Source organism: Leptodactylus fuscus, chromosome 5 (genome assembly GCF_031893055.1).
Source record: "Leptodactylus fuscus isolate aLepFus1 chromosome 5, aLepFus1.hap2, whole genome shotgun sequence".
In the NCBI taxonomy this organism is placed as follows: domain Eukaryota; kingdom Metazoa; phylum Chordata; class Amphibia; order Anura; family Leptodactylidae; genus Leptodactylus; species Leptodactylus fuscus.
In genome coordinates this window covers 117,340,588-117,362,201 of record NC_134269.1, presented here as the reverse complement: position 1 = coordinate 117,362,201, position 21,614 = coordinate 117,340,588, and the positions used below count along the sequence as shown (strand labels likewise).

Below are 21,614 nucleotides of genomic sequence, written 5' to 3'. Positions count from 1 at the left end.
TCTGCTGAACTGCGTCGCTTTCATCAGTCCTGCTTTGGCTGAAACATGTAGACGATGCTGTGTGCTTGTTCTGACAGCTAATGCCTTAGGTCATAACTTGTGACTCATAAGGCCATAATCCGATGACTTCTCCACTGCAAACCTCCAAAAAAAGGCTCCTCTTGTCTCCATAGTGTTAAGTAATTAAAGGGTATAATCACAAAAGTGGATGGGGGGGTCCAAATCCTGCTAATCGGGAGAACGGGGGATTTACATTTCAATGGGGGTGTTAGAGATAGCCAAGCGCTGTACTTCAGCCATCTTCAGCACTCCTATTGAAATGAATGGAGCAGTGCACAAGTTGCCTGAACACCCCTCCTTTCAGAAGACGGATGAAAAATCCTTTTCTCCTGATCAGTGGGGGTGTAAGCAGACGGACCCCCAGTAATCTGAAAGTTATTCCCTATCCATAGGAGGGAAAACTTTCTTTTGTGGAAAATCCTTTTATATCTTATATTGCACTGTATTCTGTTAAAATGTTTATGGTGCACCTCTTTGTCCCTTTTAGGCTTAGTTCACATATGAATAGGGGGTGGCGGAATTTGGTACTGAAAAAAACGCTTCAGGAATTAGGAAGCGGGTTTTGAACATGAGGCGGTTTTTGGCAAAAACCGCCTAAAAAAAAATGCCATTTTTATTAAGGAATGGAATTAAGGAATGGACCTTAATAAAACGCCTGGCGGTTTTTTGACGTGGTTTTCCACCTCCCATTCACTTGCATTTATTTCCTGAGGCGGAATCCGCCTCAAAAAAGGTCATGTTGCTTCTTTTTTCCGCTAGCGGCTAAAAAACACTAACGGAAAAATGAACGCTAACGATCTACATAGACCACTATTGTAGGGAGGCAGATTTGGAGGCGGAGTCCACGTCCAAATTCCACCCCACTGGCCCCGTGTGAACGAGCCCTTACTCTGACACCGGCATGAAGAGCTGCTGTTGCACATGGCAACTTTTCCCAGGCAACTGTTTGACATCTGGCAGGTACTATGCACATGCTCTATTCTATTAGTACATGCACACAGGCACAACCCCTTAAATAAGATTGCCAGTATGATGTGATATCAAAATGTATTTTACAATACATATCCTAAGAATTTGGGGGTTGCACCCTCCAGCTAAGTTGCAGGCCATTAAGGCAGTAAATTCTTGCAGGATGTTATTTGCAATGCTTGTTGTTAAACAGTGATCATGCTGATGGCTCTGTATACCATAACAATATACATATGTATACCTGACATCAATTATTCTATCACTCATATTAGCAGAAGAGGAAGAGTTCTCAACCTTTTTGGAAATTCTACAAAATACAGTATTATTGCCGTATCTTTAATTTCCTGTTGTAAGAGCAAAATTGCTCTGATGGTGAATGTGTTTATGATGTAATAAAATTGGAAATCCATTCCCAGCAATAGGAGCTCAGAGTCTGCCACACGTCTGCCGTGCATAGGTCTTTTAGCCATAAAACGTGACATGGAGAACTTGTTTGCCTTCTTTTTTTTATTACTATAAAATGTACATAGTTCTGATCGACCTTTGTAGAAATAGTTTATACAGCATATTCTATTCTAGCTGGATCTTTAAAATAACAGAGGAAACTTTTTGTTTCTTTTTTTAATTCTACACCTTATATTTTAGTATGCTGTCTTACCCATGACACTTGAACAAAGCTCACATTACTATGGGTTTTAAGAAGCTGTTGTGTCTTGGGTTGTTGGAACTGTTGTTGCGCAGAAAACAAAAAAAAAAATGTAACAAGGTTCATGTGCTTTCCTGCTATAGCAAACTACAAAGCTTTTCCAGAATACATTTAAAGAAAGCATGTCCAAGTCATTCTGTTTAGTGAATTTTTATAGAAATACTTTGCAACACTATTTCCCTTCTTTGTTTTGCACTTTTATGTAGTATTCAATGTAACTCATTCCATGCATATAATACTTGAGTGGAGCGAGTAGGTGACAGGAATCTGATCAAATTATCACTTATCTCACTCTTGCTTTAAGGGATGGCTGGCAGTTTCTCAGGGTCCCGTGAAAGCAATGGGAGCCTCAGTTTAGTGTAGTCATGACACCAGAAACACAGATGCCTTAACCTTCTCATTGGTGGGGAGACTCTAAAATTCTCTCCAGTACTGACAGGGTTAATTTCCACTAAGGAGGGATTGATAGTAATAGATGTTATATGGTCTGTTCTCCAAAGGCCTTGTAAACTTTTTTTTTAAGGCACCAGTCCCACTTAGCAATGATATAGTTGAAGAAAAAAATCTCTTCTAACATTTATGGATTTTTTGAAAAAAAAAAACCAAAACAAAAAAAAACACAACTTTTTATTGGTCATGCAATATACTAAAACAGTGAAAGAACTTGCTGGTTAGTTGGTATGACTGAAAAAAACGGTGATTCTGAGAGAGACATCAGGGCAAACATGTAACGTAAGGAATATTGTTGAGCATATCTATTTAGGTATTTTGATTTCAATGTACTTGAAGTTTCCTCGATAATGGGTAATTATGTAGAGGATTTCACACTGATGTTTGTATAAAAAAATAATGAAAGAAAAAATTACTTTTTTATGGACTGTTAAGCTGGACTGGAGCTGTAATTAAAATACTAAAATTAGAAACTCTGGGGTATTTTTTTCAGTGGAAAAAAAAACTGTAAAATAAATCCCCTCTTAATATGTTTCAAGTAGTTGTAAATAGTAAATTCTATGGCATAAAGTTTGAAAAGTGAAAAAAAAAAAGTTTAAAAAATTTTGAACAAATGTATCTGATTGATACTGCCATGGTGATGTGCCTGGCCTGGAGATATTTTCCAGTGAGGGATGTATTGTTATTGTCTTACATTTTATTTTTAATTTTATTTTGTTTGTTTTTTTCTTTATTTTTTGTAACATGGCTTTGTAAATAAAATAATTTATATGTTTGTAAGAAAAAAAAACATTTGTTTTGTAATTTTTGTTTTAATAAATTGATGTTTTTTTGGCTATGATAATTTATACATTTGGATGTTATGGTGTATTAGTAGACTGAAGTGAGTTTTTACTAGATTTTTTTTAGGGAATGTTCACATCTATTAGTGGCGTTGCTGAATTTATGCCTTCCCTTTCCAATGTAGTGCCACTGCAGTATTTATTTATTTTTGTCACAGAGCCAAAATATTTTACAGTTATGAATGGGAAAATTGAATTATTATAAAACCAGGATTACTATTCTTCATAGAAGTTCTTTCTATAAAGTCTCCTGAAACTTGAACAGAACAAAATAACATTCAGAAAAAAATGTTTTTTTTTTTTACACAGTTGTGTACTATAGGGGCAGATGGCAGTACAGAGCAGTGGGGGCTTACTTCTTTAGGGCAATGAGGGTATTGCTGTCACGTCAAATAACTAATTATTGAAAAAAGCGATATCTCAGTAACAGAGGCATTTTTGTTTGTTTGGTACAGGTGATTTTTTTCTTTAGTTATTTTTACAGACCATGTAATCGATCCATTAAATAATAGAACATGCCATTTTCATGGATCCCGCAATAGACTCTAGTCCAGTAGTCCAAAATAGATTACCCTTGGATGTACACTTGGCCGTGATGAGCTAGATTTGTATGTGCTCGAAGAGAATAAGAAAACACATAGAAAAACCCTTTTCTATCTTAGTGCTTGGGCATATTATCAGTAATTAAAGTTGCATGCCTTAGATTAACCTAGTCTCATTTAATACAACATGTGATTCTGGAGCAAAATGTAATGCCCTTTATTTAAAAAATATTTTTTGGAAAAATCTCCTGCCACTAGGTGTTTCCTTCCTAGGTAATTTGCTGTTCGCTCCCTGTTAATAGGAAAAGTTTGCCTTTAGAAACCAGGCTCAAGGCAGAACACAAGAAGTGGAGGGTGAGGGACGGGTTTTCCTTTACAGGCTGGCTCCTCTCAAAAGACTCTACATGTGTATACACAGATCTGCTCTATACTCCCCAGCTAGACACTCAGAAAAGAATCTGCAACTTGTCACAGCTTCATAAGTGTGTGTAAGGTGAGTCTAATTCTGAGTAGCTGCTTTTGTGTGTACAGCAGGGCAGGGTGGGAGCATATAACTGGTTTTGTTTTTTTCTTTACTAGAGTTCTTCTTTAATTCTCTTATTGAGAGGTGAAATTTGATTGGTTTATATAGCCAACACTATTTGTGCAAGTCGACCTTTGTTCTGTAATTTAAAGTACTGATAACTAAACATAACAAAATTTATCAACATTGCATGGTTGGGTTAGCTGCTCACCTTTAGGCAAACTGGTTTTTTCTTTCACTAAATTAACTCAGATGGTCAAAGAATGACTATAAATCACATGAAAATATAATCAAATTCTAAGTGTTTAATAAATGAATAGAGGTAATACTTAGCTGTAGTTACAAATTATGTAATAGATCACTGGATGGGGAGCTCATTTATAAATATCATGCACTGATATATACCCATCTTTCGATGACTTCCAGAGTTGCATGACATACATTTCAGGATCCATGCCAAGACTAAACAATAGTCCCCTACAGCTTTTATAGTACCCTTGGGGGTGGGTCAGGAGCTGATGTCATCGACTTGTAACATGACCATTTATTGTAAAGGTATTAGAAGAAATTGTTATTTACTGAGCAATATAGAGTGACCAGTCTTAGTATATAGAAATACAGACAAAAGCTACAGAGAGAACCTCCTATAGATATACAACATGAAATATATATAGATTGAACAGTAGGGCTTAAAAGGATCCGATCACTGGATACCCTTTTTTTCAAACTAACACGTAGGAATAGCCTTAAGAAAGGGTTTTATTTGGTATGCAAATCAGTTCTCTCGCAGCACTGGGGGCAGTCCCCAGCCCTCAAACAGCACTGGAGGTGCCCCCAATGCAAGAGAACTCTCCAGTGACACCTCTATCTTGTTCTGGAATGCCCTCTCCCTGTGTCTTCTTCTGTCCTTGGTTTCAATCTTCCAGGCATGTACAGTCGTCTCTGTCATCGGGCCTCAGGCAGAGCCGACTGCGTATGCCCATGGCCACAAGAAAATGGCCGCTTACTCCAGCTTACTGTGTAAGCTGCCATTTTCTTGTGGCCATGGGCATGCGCAGTCGGCTCTGCCTGAGGTCCGATGGCAGAGCCGACTGTACATGCCTGGAAGATTGAAGGAAAGCTCTTCAGACTTTCTGGGAAAATTGCTGTGGGAAAAACTGTGATGTGTTACTGTTGAAATTTTTCCTCGCAGTGCTTTTTGGCTGCGGCTCACTATGTGGAGCCTTTGCCTTAAAATCTTTATTAAGGCAAGGCATAATAGAAATTTCTCAGAAATCCAGATTTCCTCTCATACACTATGAATGTTGGGATGGGTTAAAAATTGTTTTCTGGCTCCAACTCACTTTTTCTTATTCATGACCTATTGACAGAATATGTCATCAGTAATCTGTCAGGGTCTGACACCTGGAAAGTTAAGCTTTTGCAGCAGCCAGCGATGCTAAAACAGTTTTGCTTTAAGATCATTTTAATAAATCTGTCCCATAGACTGTCCCCCTTTTAACTGTCCTCCCATTGTAGTAGATCAGGGGGAATTTTCAAGATGACAGATTCCATTTAAAAGCTGAGGCCCCATGTTGCAGAAACAGCTTTTTTTTTTGTTGCAGATTTTGCTGCAGTTTTTGAGCCAAAGCCAAGAATGGCTACAAGAGGAATGGAAAACATATAGGAAGCTTCTTACACTTCTACCTTCTGCTCAAAAGTAAATGCAATAAAATCTGCAACAACAAAAAAAGCGGAGTTTCTGCAATTTGGCGCCTCAGCCAAAGGGAGTCTTTTACCAGACCCAAGCAGATAGATTGGGGTCACCTGAATAAAATGGTTTATTCCCCTTGTGAATTGGTGCCTCCGTTTCAGACTTCAGCTTTTTTTTTTTTGGTCAATATGTAAAGTAACACTGGAATATACTGTCCTCTGCTCCTCCCTTCTTCCATTCATTGCCAGGGCCAGCCAGTGTATATGTAATTGTGCCTGGCCCTGAATTCTTTTGCACTTGGCACATTACAACTATTGCTGCGATGCTTGTCTGGTTTGAGTCATATGTACTGCAATAGAAAAAAGATCCAGCACCTCCCGACGTCTTAAAAACTTCCAATCTTTATTTTCAATTCATTAAAATGGAAACATGGCAACCACCGTAGGGTGAAATATGGCTACGCGTTTCGGGACACGTCTGGTCCCTTCCTCATGGCATGAGGAACTCATGGGTCAGGAGAGATAGGGAGAGAGGGACAGAGGGCAGTACGGAGCAGTGGGAGGCAAAGAGGACTATCACAAATGGTAGTAAAAGTAAAAATGGCCATAGCATCTAACCAAATCACACATCTCACATTTTCACAGGCCCTTTTGATTCATCTTCCTGGTTTTCAGTTTAGTGTTGCAGTCTTAAAAGTAATAATAAAAGGGTTGTCCACTTTCAGACCAATACTGAGAGACAAATGTTACTGTTTGTATAATAAAGATTCTTCACGGTTTTCTAGATGTCTGTGTTCCTTCTGTTAGGGTTGGTTCACATCTGCATTGGTATTCCGTCCCCATAAACTATAATGGGGTCCGTGTTCTTGCCACCAGATCTCCGCACAGACCATGCAAAGAGGAAAGTACTTTGCAATCTACTTTCCTGTTCGCATGATTCGTGCGGGCAGCGTGTGGCAAGCACATAGACCCCATTATAGTCTTTGGGGTCGGTGTGCTTTCTGTGTTCGGTATTCCATTTGGGGGGGGACCCCTTGCGGACTCCGCCAGATGGAATACCAACGCAGATGTGAAACAACCTTAAGGGCTCATTCACACGGGGGCGGATTTTGGGCCGCATCACTCTCGGGTCAAAACCCACCTGCCACAACCATCGCGGTCGTGGCTTTCCCCTCTGTAGCCGGCTCAAATGAATGAGCTGACATCGGAGGGTGCTGCTGCTAGGCGGAAGCCACAGCTCAGCGCGCCGCAGCTTCCGCCTGAAGAAAGGGCAGCTCGCTTATTTTTTCGCCTAGCATTAAAAAAAACGCTAGCGAAAAAAAAGAGCTAGCCCTCTATATAGACTAGCATTATATGGAGGCGGATTATGACGTGGATTCCGCTGTCAAAATCCGCCTCCAAGTCCCTGTGTGAACTAGTCCTAAAGGAAGACAGATTCCTCTACAAACATCTGATCAGGTGTATTCAATAGCTTTATCTACAGTGAGTTGTAAAACTGCAAACATATGGTGATCTGTGATGAAGTACTGGCTGGAGCACAGTACAGTAACAGAGTAGCACAACAAAGTAAACGCTCAGATCCTACATTACTCACGACACCCTGCAGCACATCCGATTCCCAATAAAGTTGATGCAGTGCAGGATGTTGAATGTTGATGTAGTAAGAGGTGTAATGTGTAGTGCCAGATCACTCCCTTTACTGTATATTGTGCTTCTGTATTATACTGTACTTTGCCCCAGCCAGCGCTGCGTCACAGCACACAGTATGTGACTGTAAATAAAGCTATTGAAACCAACCATAACAGCAGTCTGCGGATGAGTCTGTACCTTTTGGAGGAGAGATTCTGGATTAGCTTTGATCCTAGATAACACCACTAGGTTTCTGACAATGGGGAACTACCTCCAAAAATGTGGAGAATGTGGTGCTAAAGTTTTTCTATTTCCATGAAGGATTTATTGACATTATTTTTCCTAAAAATCCATAAATATAATAGAACAGCCATTTTTTAATTGTTCTTGGTGCGCCAGATGAGAGAACTACTGAATTAGAGGGGTGCAGCTAATACCCAGGCAATGGCAGTATTGTTGTGTCTCTCCATACAGTGGAGTCTCCTCCCCATACTTGGGGAATGTATGGGAGACTACCGGAATAAAGTCGCTTGTTTTTATTCCTCTTCCCTCTCAGGTGTGCCCTCACTTGTGACTGAACCGGGACACCCGGAAATGGTCGCTAAGAATCCGCGTCACACAGGAACCAGGACGCGGATATACGGCCATAGTTACATCTACTTCCGGGGTCGTGACTCGTACGTGGTATGTTTACGGTCTCCTAGCAACAGGAGACGCTAGCAGTATGGCAGGAGCACGGCGGCTACAAGCGGAGGATTACCTTCGAGAACATAAGATCATGGAGCTGGTGAACAACCTCACAAGTCTCCTCCTGTATCACCGGCCTGGTAATGGCTCTTCTGTTTGACTGTGGTGCGGCTGAAACATCAATACCCTCAGCTTCAGTGAACACTTCAGCCATAAACAGTGGCTGGTACATTACAGAAAGGGCGGTACTACATTGGGCCACTAGAGGGCGCGCAAGAAAAAAAAATGATTAAAATTATTGCAGGGTTTATATTTGTATCATGTTTAATACTGTATGTGTACAGGAAAGTAAATGGTCAGTGCTCATACATTACAAGGACTTGAGAGATATACTGTATGCTATAGGAATCATGTTATGGATATTTTAGTACTAAGGAAATATTGATATTTTTTAAATGATTTATTCAACTACCGGTAATATTTTCATTTTGCAGAAAGACCCAGAGAGTTCCTTATAACACAGCTGGAAAAATTGAAGCTTGCCAGATTGGCAGATATGGAATATCCATGCCTCTTTGATGAGTCTAATGTGGATGCTGTCTTCAGGATTCTGGACCCTTCAGGCCAAGGCTATATAACGGGGACTCAGTACATAGAAGGTAAGGCATTAGCATGTCCATTTAGAGCAGGGGTCTCCAGCTTGGTTGGACAAATTGGCTGCACTTTGAGAAAAAAAGTTAATGGGACACATTCCTTTAAATTCTATACAATAGAAATTTATCCCAGCAGTGGCTCTGTAATGCCCCCCAGTGGTGGCCCCGTACAGTACTGAGTCATAACATCTGTTAGTTTCAGTAGGAAGTTTTTTTTATTTTTCCTTTTAGTAAGCCGTAATACTGTTGTACTGTGCCTACATAAGGTATTGGTATATAGAGAGATCTGTGTAGGCCAGTGCATTGTTTACTTAGAAAATTATTATTATTGTTTATATAGAACCATTAATTCCATGGTGCTTTACATTTGAGGGTTCACATACAGTACACAAAGTATACAAGCAAATATAATACTAAGGGAGCATTCACACTACTGTTGGTGTCCAACAGCTAGTGTCCGCTGCTAATGTCTGTTCAAAATCTTGTGCAGACATTAGCAGCAGACACTAGCTGTGTCTGTGACATTTTGCATTGACTTACATGGACATCGGGTGCGTTCTTTTACAGTCCGTGTCTGTCCTTAACTGTCCGTTCCCAAAGATGTCCGACTTTTCAAGCGGATAGCAAAACCCGACATATAGGTTTTGCTGTCCGCTTGAAAAGTCGGACATCTTTGGGAACGGACAGTTAAGGACAGACACGGACTGTAAAAGAATGCACCCGATGTCCATTTAAATCAATGCAAAATGTCACGGATACAGCTAGTGTCCGCTGCTAATGTCCGCACAAGATTTTGAACGGACATTAGCAGCAGACACCGACGGCACTGTGAACGCCCCCTAACAATGAATGACTGGCACAGTGGGATAGAGGGCCCTGCCCGCGAGGGTTTACAATCTATGAGGGAAGGGGGATAGAGAAAGAAGGAGGGGAGACTGTACAGATGGCGGTGCGGTGATAGTGTTATTGGAGGTTGTAGGCCTTCCTGAATAGGTGAGTCTTCAGGGCCTTCTTGAAGCCTGTGATTGTGGGGGTCAGTCTTATGTGCCTTGGTAATGAGTTGCAGAGTATGGGGGATGCACAAGAGAAATCTTGGAGACGGTTTTCGGAGGAGCGGATGAGAGTAGAGAGGAGTAGGAGGTCTTTGGAGGATCTGAGGTTAGGTGTGGGCAGGTAGCGGGAGATTAGGTCGGAGATATATCGAGGGGACAGGTTGTGGATGGCTTTGTATGTTAACATTAGCAGCTTGAATTCTATTCGCTGGGCAATAGGTAGCCATTGGAGGGACTGGCAGAGGGGGGCCGTCAATGAAGAGTGGGGGGTGAGGTGAATTAAGCGAGCAGCGCAGTTTAGGGTGTACTGGAGGGGGTGAGGATGTTAGCTGGGAGTCCATGGAGAAGGGTGTTGCAGTAGTCTAAGCGGGAGATTATGAGGACATAGAAGAGCGTCTTAGTAGTATCAGGGGTGAGGAAGGAGCTGATTCAGTAGATGTTTTTGAGCTGGAGGCGGCAGGAGGTGTTGAGGGTTTGAACATGCGTTTCGAAGGATAGGTCGGAGTCCAGGGTTAACCCAAGACATCGGACTCGAGGGACAGGGGTAAGCGTGGTTCCATTAACTTTGATAGATGAGTCAGGTAGGGGGCCATACGAGGTGGGGTGAAGATGATGAACTCTGTTTTCTCCATGTTGAGTTTGAGAAAGCAGGAGGAGAGAAAGGAGGCTACGGCCGCTAAACAATCTGGAATTCTGGCCAGCAGAGAGGTAATGTCTGGTCCAGAGATGTACACTCACCGGCCACTTTATTAGGTACACCATGCTAGTAACGGGTTGGACCCCCTTTTGCCTTCAGAACTGCCTCAATTCTTCGTGGCATAGATTCAACAAGGTGCTGGAAGCATTCCTCAGAGATTTTGGTCCATATTGACATGATGGCATCACACAGTTGCCGCAGATTTGTCGGCTGCACATCCCTGATGCGAATCTCCCGTTCCACCACATCCCAAAGATGCTCTATTGGATTGAGATCTGGTGACTGTGGAGGCCATTGGAGTACAGTGAACTCATTGTCATGTTCAAGAAACCAGTCTGAGATGATTCCAGCTTTATGACATGGCGCATTATCCTGCTGAAAGTAGCCATTAGATGTTGGGTACATTGTGGTCATAAAAGGATGGACATGGTCAGCAACAATACTCAGGTAGGCTTTGGCGTTGCAACGATGCTCAATTGGTACCAAGGGGCCCAAAGAGTGCCAAGAAAATATTCCCCACACCATGACACCACCACCACCAGCCTGAACCGTTGATACAAGGCAGGATGGATCCATGCTTTCATGTTGTTGATGCCAAATTCTGACCCTACCATCCGAATGTCGCAACAGAAATCGAGACTCATCAGACCAGGCAACGTTTTTCCAATCTTCAATTGTCCAATTTCGATGAGCTTGTGCAAATTGTAGCCTCAGTTTCCTGTTCTTAGCTGAAAGGAGTGGCACCCGGTGTGGTCTTCTGTTGCTGTAGCCCATCTGCCTCAAAGTTCGACGTACTGTGCGTTCAGAGATGCTCTTCTGGCTACCTTGGTTATAACGGGTGGCTATTTGAGTCACTGTTGCCTTTCTATCAGCTCGAACCAGTCTGGCCATTCTCCTCTGACCTCTGGCATCAACAACGCATTTCCGCCCACAGAACTGCCGCTCACTGGATGTTTTTTCTTTTTCGGACCATTCTCTGTAAACCCTAGAGATGGTTGTGCGTGAAAATCCCAGTAGATCAGCAGTTTCTGAAATACTCAGACCAGCCCTTCTGGCACCAACAACCATGCCACGTTCAAAGGCACTCAAATCACCTTTCTTCCCCATACTGATGCTCGGTTTGAACTGCAGGAGATTGTCTTGACCATGTCTACATGCCTAAATGCACTGAGTTGCCGCCATGTGATTGGCTGATTAGAAATTAAGTGTTAACGAACAGTTGGACAGGTGTACTTAATAAAGTGGCCGGTGAGTGTATATTTGAGTGTCGTTGGCATAGCAGTGGTACTGAAAGCCATGAGATTCTATGAGTTGGCCTAGGCCGAGGGTGTAGATGGAGAACAGGAGGGGCCCTAGGACAGAGTCTTGGGGGACACCTACAGAGAGAGTGCACGGTGAGGAGGTGGTGTGTGAGTGGGAGACGCTGAATGTGCGGTTGGTGAGGTATGAGGAGATCCAGGAAAGGGCCAGGTCTGAGATACCAAGGGATGAGAGAGTGTCTAGTAAGGGGGAGTGGTCGACTGTATCAAAGGCAGAGGAGAGGTCAAGGAGGAGAAGGACAGAGTAATGACGCTTGGCTTTGGCGGTTAGAAGGTCATTAGTGACTTTGGTTAGGGCAGAAAATATATTATTAAGCATACAATGTACTGGTATATAGAATGATTGCAGGGAAAGGAAAAACTTGGTATGAAGGGAAAAAAACAAAGAAAATTTATTTTTTTAAAGCTTTAGCACATTATTTTTGTTTATTAAATTATTATAAATATACAGTACATATGTATATTCAGTATTGCAAAAAATATTTCAAGTGATTACTAAATGGTGTAAATAAAAATGGCACAATTTATTTTAGTTAGTAACAATCTGGTGTCTATTATTATCATTATTATTATACAGGGTATGGATATATTTAACTTTGCCATTTTATAAGGTCCACACCCCTTAAAAGTACCACTCCTACTTTCACCACAACTTTCCATTTCGCAAATCAACCTGTTGGCATCTATGTTTAATATCCCCCAGCGCTGACCCCACACAGTATAGTGTGCCCCAATAATAACCCACATATTGGAATGCCCACCCCAGCAGCGGCCCCACACAATTATTTTTTATTTGTAAAAATCCATAAAACTTTTGAATTGGAAAAAAAAAAGAGTCAAACCAAAACATGGGAAAAACCTGAAGATGGTGACAGTCAGCAAGGGCAAGCTAGACGTTATCAAGAAGAAGGATAGAGGAGAAGGAGGAAGAGCAGGGAGAAGGAAGGGGGTGGAAAAGAGAGATGGGGGTGGAGATGGGAGATAAATAGAAAGGAATAAAATAAAGTTCCATGTGAGGGCCTTTGTAGAGTCCCGGATGTCCTTACGCGCCGGGTCCCCTAATGATAGGGACGGTGTTTCAGTTTGTGTAGCCAGGTAGGGAGAGAGTGGGAGGACACTTGCATGCAGTTGAGCGCTAGGCACAGAGTTTCATGGTTTAAGCCCTGGAAGGGGACCCAGAGCTCAGAAGAGCCTGATACTCTCCAGAAAATTGGAATTCCAGCTAGTAAAACCAGGTTTTGTTAAAAACATCAGCTGTGTTATGCAGGAAGGAGGTGAGATTTTCCATGCACATAAGCTGCCCCCCCCCCCATTTAATGTCCCCCAGCCAGTACTTGCCTCAATGCTCCCAGTAGCATTTCCTACCACTGCTCTAGGCTCACATACTTCATAGTACTGAGCAAGGGAAGAGAGCAGAAGGTGCCAGGGTGCGGTGAGTATTTTTATCTAGAACTGCTTCGAGCTTGTAGGCTGTTGGGTCTGGGGTTCTTTTCTCCTTGGTTCTTCCTTGAATGCAGCTTCAGGGTTCTTGTGTTTGAGACCCCCGATTTAGAGTGTGTGTACTTTGTAATAAGGAATTATGTACATTGGGTAAAATTGATAGCTTTATAAATGAATCAGAATATAAATAAAAAAAAATATAAATATATGATAAAATAAAGGGGTTGCCGCTTTAGTTTTTCTTTTTTTGCCAATATGTAACAAATATAACATTTACTTGTCACAAACTATAGGAAGTCACACTTACATCTGTAGACTAAAGTTAGTTTGCAGCTTTCTAAACAGGATATTAATGAGTTTTTAAAACTTATTAGGGCATTTATCGTGCAGCATCCACGTTGCCATTGTATCACATTTGCAGTAGTCATTCTTATCACATAACAATGATGTTGTATCCACTGTAAGTTGTCATTGACCACTGTGCTAGGTCATGAAAGATATTAGTACAACAGAACCAGAGGTGTGATGAAGGTAGGCTGTGATGGTACAATTGGAGACTAAAGGTAGTACAAGTATATTTTATTTATTAATTTATTTTACTGTGGTGGGACAGTGTTTCCCTGAATATAAGACCTATTGAAATATAAGGTTACCCTTGAAAATAAGACCTAGCGGTCTAGCAGTCATTACTACAGCTGACTGACCGCTTATTTTCAGCAGATGTCTTATTTTCCTGCTCCCCCCACTAAACATTGGCGTTATCTGATTACATAAACAAGTTCTTACCCGTACGTTGGGTTTTCTGTGCAGAGAACATATAAAGGAAAGCATTGCAGCCGCTGCTGTCTCAAAGGGATCGCTGTGCATGGTGTTCCATGTATGTACAGGAAAGCCTGCAGCTGCTGTTCTGCGGGATCGGCGGTGGCAGCAGCAGGCTTTCAATGTTGTATGGTTTACAAATAACACTTCCTAAAGTGCAAATTTCCAGCAGGTCTTGAATCTATGGGGAGCAGTGAGAGTCAGGAGCTGGCAGCAATGCGAAGGCATAACTATCTGTAATTCAGGATCAATACATGATATATAGTGCCATGTGTGTAGAAAGTTTTTAATACTTTGATCACATGATTTAACTGTTATGTATTATATGTACTGTAGTTGCTTTAAACAGTGAGAGTATTTTTCTGTGCAGCTTTAAAAACTCTGGGTGTGAATGTTGACAACCTACTTGCTCCTCCAGAGAAAATCACAGAGGAAGTCTTCAAACATGATGTGTAAGTAATCTGCAAATATATAATACTAGAGGGAGGACCCGGCTTCGCACGGGTATATTACATTTTATGTTTGTGTAGTAGCCCCATAAGAATTGTCCAATTTTGCACTGGTGTATTTTGTATGTTGTTTGTGTGTATGTCCATAAGCGTCATGTGATTATGTGTATCTCATTTTGGATGTCAGTGAAAAACCTGTGATCAGTTGTTATGGATACCTGGAGTAAAGCTGTATCTAATCCTTCCCCGTGTAGTACTGTGTTTAGATGCAAGTATCCAATCCTTGTTGGTGTGGTACTGTGTGCAGATACAAATATCTAATCCTCCCCGTGTGGTATTGTGTGAAGAGGCGCGTATCTAATCCTCCAGTAAGTGAAACTGTGTGCAGACGCGCGTATCTAATCCTCCCCTGTGTGGTATTGTGTGAAGAGGCGCGTATCTAATCCTACAGCATGTGGAACTGTGTGCAGATGTGCGTATCTAATCCTACGGAATTTGGTACTGTGTGCAGATGCGCTTATCTAATCCTCTGGCTTGTGGTACTGTGTGCAGACGCACATATTTAATCCTCCCCTGTGTGGTATTGTGTGAAGAGGCGCGTATCTAATCCTACGGCATTTGGAACTGTGTGTAGACGCACGTATCTAATCCTACGGCATGTGGTACTGTGTGCAGCCACGTGTATCTAATCCTACGGCATGTGGTACTGTGTGCAGACGCGTGTATCTAATCCTACGGCATGTGGTACTGTGTGCAGACGCGCGTATCTAATCCTACGGCATGTGGTACTGTGTGTAGACGCGCGTATTTAATCCTACGGCATGTGGTACTGTGTGCAGACGCGTGTATCTAATCCTATGGCGTGTACAACTGTGTGAAGACACGTGTATCTAATCCTCCCCTGTGTGGTATTGTGTGAAGAGGCGCATATCTAATCCCACGGCGTGTGGAACTGTGTGTAGACGTGTGTATCCAATCCCCCGGCATGTGGTACTGTGTGCAGATGCGCGTATCTAATCCTATGGCATGTGGTACTGTGTGTAGACGCGCGTATCTAATCCTCCCCCGTGTGGTACTGTGTGCACACACACGTATCTAATCCTCCCCTGTGTGGTATTGTGTGTAGACGCGTGTATCTAATCCTATGGCATGTACAACTGTGTGCAGACGTGCGTATCTAATCCTCTGGAATGTGGAACTGTGTGTAGACGCGTGTATCTAATCCTACGGCATGTGGTACTCTGTGCAGACGCGTGTATCTAATCCTATGGCGTGTACAAATGTGTGCAGACGCACGTATCTAATCCTTTGGAGTGTGGAACTGTGTGTAGACGCCTGTATCTAATCCTTCGGCATGTGGAACCATGTGCAGACGCGTGTATCAAATCCTTCAGTGTGTGGAACTGTGTGCAGAAGTGTGTATTTAATCCTCTGGTGTGTGAGACTGTGTGCAGACCCGTGTATCTAATCCTCTGGCGTGTGATACTGTGTGCTGATCTGTGTATCTAATCCTCTGGAGTGTGGAACTGTGTGTAGACACCTGTATCTAATCCTTCGGCATGTGGAACCGTGTGCAGGTGTGCGTATCTAATCCTATGGCATGTGGTACTGTGGGCAGAAGTGCGTATTTAATCCTCTGGTGTGTGGGACTGTGTGCAAACCCGTGTATCTAATTCTACGGCATGTGGTACTGTGTGTAGACGCGCGTATCTAATCCTACGGCATGTGGTACTCTGCAGACGCGTGTATCTAATCCTATGGCGTGTACAAATGTGTGCAGACGCACGTATCTAATCCTCTGGAGTGTGGAACTGTGTGTAGACGCCTGTATCTAATCCTTCGGCATGTGGAACCATTTGCAGACGCGTGTATCAAATCCTTCAGTGTGTGGAACTGTGTGCAGAAGTGTGTATTTAATCCTCTGGTGTGTGAGACTGTGTGCAGACCCGTGTATCTAATCCTCTGGCGTGTACAACTGTGTGAAGACACGTGTATCTAATCCTCCCCTGTATGGTATTGTGTGAAGAGGCGCGTATCCAATCCCCCGGCATGTGGTACTGTGTGCAGATATGCGTATCTAATCCTATGGCATGTGGTACTGTGTGTAGACGCGCGTATCTAATCCTCCCCGTGTGGTACTGTGTGCTGAGACGCGTATCTAATTCTCTGGCTTGTGGTACTGTGTGAAGAGGCATGTATCTAATCCTCCAAAGTGTGGTACTGTGTGCACACACATGTATCTAATCCTCCCCTGTGTGGTATTGTGTGAAGAGGCGTGTATCTAATCCTTCGGCGTGAGGAACTTTGTGTAGACGCACGTATCTAATCCTACTGCATGTGGTATTGTGTGCAGACGCGTGTATCTAATCCTATGGCGTGTACAACTGTGTGCAGACGCACGTATCTAATCTTCTGGAGTATGGAACTGTGTGCAGACGCGTGTATCTAATTCTATGGCATGTGGTACTGTGTGCAGACGCGTGTATCTAATCCTATGGCGTGTACAACTGTGTGAAGACACGTGTATCTAATCCTCCCCTGTGTGGTATTGTGTGCAGACGCGCGTATCTAATCCTCCCCCATGTGATACTGTGTGCTGAGATGCGTATCTAATTCTCTGGCTTGTGGTACTGTGTGCAGAGGCATGTATCTAATCCTCCAAAGTATGGTACTGTGTGCACACACACATATCTAATCCTCCCGTGTGGTATTGTGTGAAGATGCGCGTATCTAATCCTTTGGCGTGTGGAACTATGTGTAGACGCGCGTATCTAATCCTACTGCGCGTGGTACTGTGTGCAGACACGTGTATCTAATCCTATGGCATGTACAAATGTGTGCAGACGCACGTATCTAATCCTCTGGAGTGTGGAACTGTGTGTAGACGCCTGTATCTAATCCTTCGGCATGTGAAACCGTGTGCAGATGCACGTATCAAATCCTTCAGTGTGTGGAACTGTGTGCAGAAGTGCGTATTTAATCCTCTGGTTTGTGGGACTGTGTGGAGACCCGTGAATCTAATCCTCTGGCGTGTGATACTGTGTGCTGATCTGTGTATCTAATCCTCTGATGCGTGTATCTCAGTTTGGATATCAGTGTTGTATTGTGCATGTGGAGTGACTGTGTGTATTGCAGTTGGAATATGAGTGAAAGACTTGCAGGTTTGTATTGGCTAAGGGGGGGGGGCACTGTGTTTGGAATGCTGTATCTCAGCAACGGTACGTCCGAGTGAGTTGGAGTCTCGTCTTAAACCTTCCCTGATATCTGAAGTATCTCTGTACCAAATTTGGTGAATATCGGTCCAGTCGTTTGGTTCGCATTAGAGTACAGACAGACAGACAGACAGACAAGAATTCATTTTTATAAGATAGAGAGATTACAGTGAGAACAATGTGTAATGCCAGGTTTAAAGGGGTTGTCCACGATAAACAGTTATGTGGCAAGGAGGCCGGGAAGGCAAAAAAAAAAAAAAAAAAAAAAAAAAAAAAATATATATATATATATATCTACCTCATCAAAAAAACCCCATCAAAAATAATCTCCCACCACAGTCCAGTCCAGCTATTCCTGAGGTCTTGCTCTGGCCAATCAGCAGCATCAGGAAAGGACACAGGATGGCACAGGTGACTTATGCGAGTAACATCCCAGGTTCCTTTCCTTAAGCCGCAGATTGGCCTCAGCAGTCCTAGAGCATTGGGGCTCTGCAGCATCGGACTGCGGTGGGAGACACCAAAGCATCAGGGACAGAAGAGTATGGTTTGTTTTGTTTTTCCATCTTCTCTGGCCTCTGTGTCAAAAACAGTTTATCCTGGACAACCCCTTTAATGTGGAACTATTATGACTAAAAGAATATACAAACGATAAAGATTACACCTGCAGTTTATTGGTTGAATTGTCAGTAGTATCGGAGAACTTGCAGTTCACAATATAAGATGTCAGGTCTTGAAAACCAGACAACTGCCCATAATGCTTTATAAACACAACTATTGTGAAAATAGATGAAAAGTCCATTTTCATGGTGGTTTCATTGTGAAATTTCCGTTTCTCAAAGATCCCTCATCGACTATGAAAAATGGACAGAAAGAGAATAGGTCCCATTTTCTTTGTTGGGGTTTGGTTTTGTATTTATAGATTCTATTATGTTTTAATACCCTTAGGCTCCGTTCTCACCATTGAAGTGAATGGGATCTGTTTTGAAGCGCTCATACTCTGACACGTGTATATATGTCAGAATGCGTGGCACGTTACTCAGTGGGAACGGAGCCTTACAAAATATATTATTTTTATCATTATATTCTGATACCCTTAACTTTCTTTTAGAGCTCTGCCTATGGAACTGTATTAGGCTATGGCCACACATGGCGGTCCACTGTAGATTATCAATTGTAATCAATTGATTATTGTACAAAAAACAAACTGGCCTACATGCCAGGTTTCACATTTATTTTGTGTTTTAGACTGAAGCTCCACGTAGCAAAAATGCTGGGTTTTACAGTACCTGAAGAGTGAATGAGATTCTGACTAATCCCATCCACTCATTGCAGAAAAAAAACATCTGCAGCAGAAAAGCTGCATTTTCAAAAACACCCACTTGTCAATTATACCTGCGGATATGCCGGCGTTTTTCCTATAGGTATAATATGGGTCCATTGACATGGAGTTTTTTGGTGAGGAAAAAAATCCGCTTCAGGAATTAGGAAATAGTTTTTTGAAGCTTTTTTTTTTTTCCTGTGAGTGGAAAAATAAAGCAAGCGGATCTCATAGAACTCTATGGGGAGGCGTTTTTCCCATGTGGATTCTGACACAGATCCAGCATCAAAATCAGCGCCCAAAAACTCTGTGACTGGAACTTAAGAGTAGAAAGTGAGAAAACTCAGCAAACACAATTAAAAATGCTGGTTTTCAGCAGGTGCCATATTTATCATCATGAGTAATCTTTATGAATCAATGAAAATTAGGAGAATGATCCAAAGATCATTCTAGTATACAGTAATAAAATGTTACTGTTAAAGTTTAAAAAAACAACCCACAGTATAACTGAAAATAAACATTAAATTAAACTTTTATATTACCGTATTTTTCGGACTATAAGATGCACTTTTTTTCCCCAAAATTTGGGGGGAAAAGAAGGGTGCGTCTTATAGTCCGAATGTGGCGCCTGGCATCCGCTGTACTAGAGAGACGGATGCCGGCAAGGGATAGACACCGGGGCCTGAGACATCGCTGCGCTCCTCTGCCCTGCATGAAGCCAGCAGCGGCAGCGGCGATGCTATTCCGCTCCTCCGTCCCCCCCCCCCGCCGCTGGCTTCATGCAGGACAGTGGAGCGCAGCGATGTCTCAGGCCCCGGCACCTGTGCCAGCATCTATCCCTCCCCGGCATCCGCCTCTCTAGTACAGCGGATGCCGGGTCAGTATCAGCGGCCCCTTCTCCCCCAGGGCCGGTCCCCACCGGCCCCGTACCTGTGAAGTTGCAGGCCGGCTCCTGCGCGGTGATATCGCAGGAGCCGACCTGTTCGGGTGACAGCCGGGAGCCTAATGAGGCTCCCAGGCCTGTCACTGCTGTATTAGTATTGCGGCTGGTCTCTATGACCAGCCATAATACTAATAGACAGAATGTCCCATAGACGGCAATACAGTTGTATTGCCGTCTAAGGGACTTACAATTAAGTGACCGCGGGTTCAAGCCCCCGGGGGGGGGAATAAAATAGTAAAAAAAAAAAAAAAAAAGCTTTAAAAATAAATAAAAGTTCTAAATCACCTCCTGTCCCTAGAAATATATATATATATATATATATATATATATATATATATATATATATATATATATATATATATCACATAAACCACTGGGTTTTTTTTCAATACAAGGTGATCTAAGCAATAGATATTCCCCAAAATGGTATAACTAAAAAGTACAGCTGGCCCCGCAAAAAAAAACACTCTATGCATCCCCGTACAGCTGCAGGGTCACCTGTCAATGTGGCCTTGCAGCTGTTGCAAAACTACAACTCCCATATATTAAATATTTTACCATTTTTTGCTTCAAATTTTTTTTTCCCTATTTTCCTCCTCTAAAACCTAGGTGCGTCTTATAGTCCGAAAAATACACATCCTCCACATATCTGTAGGGGTTTACATCACACTGGGGAGAACTATTCTCATTTACATCTTCATAGAGCAAAAGAAAGATCAGATTGTGGAAGAAACATTCCCTTATGCTGCAATCTGTTTCTCTTTTTAATTATATATACATATACATGTTTTAAAAAAAAATACATTTTTGCACGCTGCTTATTTCAAGAAAAGTATATATTTTCTGGCATGACGATGTACAGAATTGAGTCAGTTTTAAAGAATGGCTGTGATCTGAATTTTTACTGAGACTTCTTTTTTTACACAGGAGGACTCATCTGAAAAAATCTTCTGCAACATTTAAGAGCTAGTACCGTTGCTGTCAATCATGGCTGTGGCTGTTATCTATTTAATAAAATGACTTTTATTAGTAAAGACATGCTGTACGTTATTATAGAATTAATTCCTATGGCAATATAACCATTAAAAAGGGTTGACTGACCAATCCCCTGCCAGTCAGCTCATATGTATGAACTGGCTGGAAATTATGTCTATTTAGCCGTTTAATGGCACAGTAATGACCAACCAGGAAATTGTAGAGCAGTTGGGACCAGGGCAGCTGAACTATACCAGTGGTGAGTCAGTAAGAGGTGAGCCATTATCTTATCTCAATTTTAACTCCTACTAAATATATTGTTTAGTCCCTGTAACACATTTTAGAAAATGAGCTGTTACTGATAAATGTACCGTATTTTTCGGACTATAAGACGCACTTTTTTCCCCCCAAATTTGGGGGGAAAAGAAGGGTGCGTCTTATAGTCCGAATGTGGCGCCTGGCATCCGCTGTACTAGAGAGACGGATGCCAGCAAGTGATAGACGCCGGGGCCTGAGACATCGCTGCGCTCCTCTGCCCTGCATGAAGCCAGCAGCGGCAGGAGTGATGCTATTCCGCTCCTCCGTCCCCCCCCCCCCCCCCCCCCGCCGCTGGCTTCATGCAGGGCAGAGGAGCGCA

The 21,614-nt window shown here is 42.5% G+C and overlaps 2 protein-coding genes across 2 annotated transcripts in view; both read left to right on the top strand.

Moving 5' to 3' along the window:
- Positions 1-21,614, top strand: part of ATXN7L1 (ataxin 7 like 1) — a 488,131-nt gene that overhangs the window by 85,484 nt on the left and 381,033 nt on the right. The gene's annotated exons all lie outside the window — the stretch shown is intronic.
- Positions 8,079-21,384, top strand: EFCAB10 (EF-hand calcium binding domain 10). The gene is made up of 4 exons (XM_075274138.1): positions 8,079-8,240; positions 8,595-8,759; positions 14,451-14,532; positions 20,930-21,384. Exons 1-4 carry the CDS (start codon positions 8,138-8,140, stop codon positions 20,970-20,972), a joined length of 393 nt encoding a protein of 130 aa, XP_075130239.1. The 5' UTR covers positions 8,079-8,137; the 3' UTR covers positions 20,973-21,384.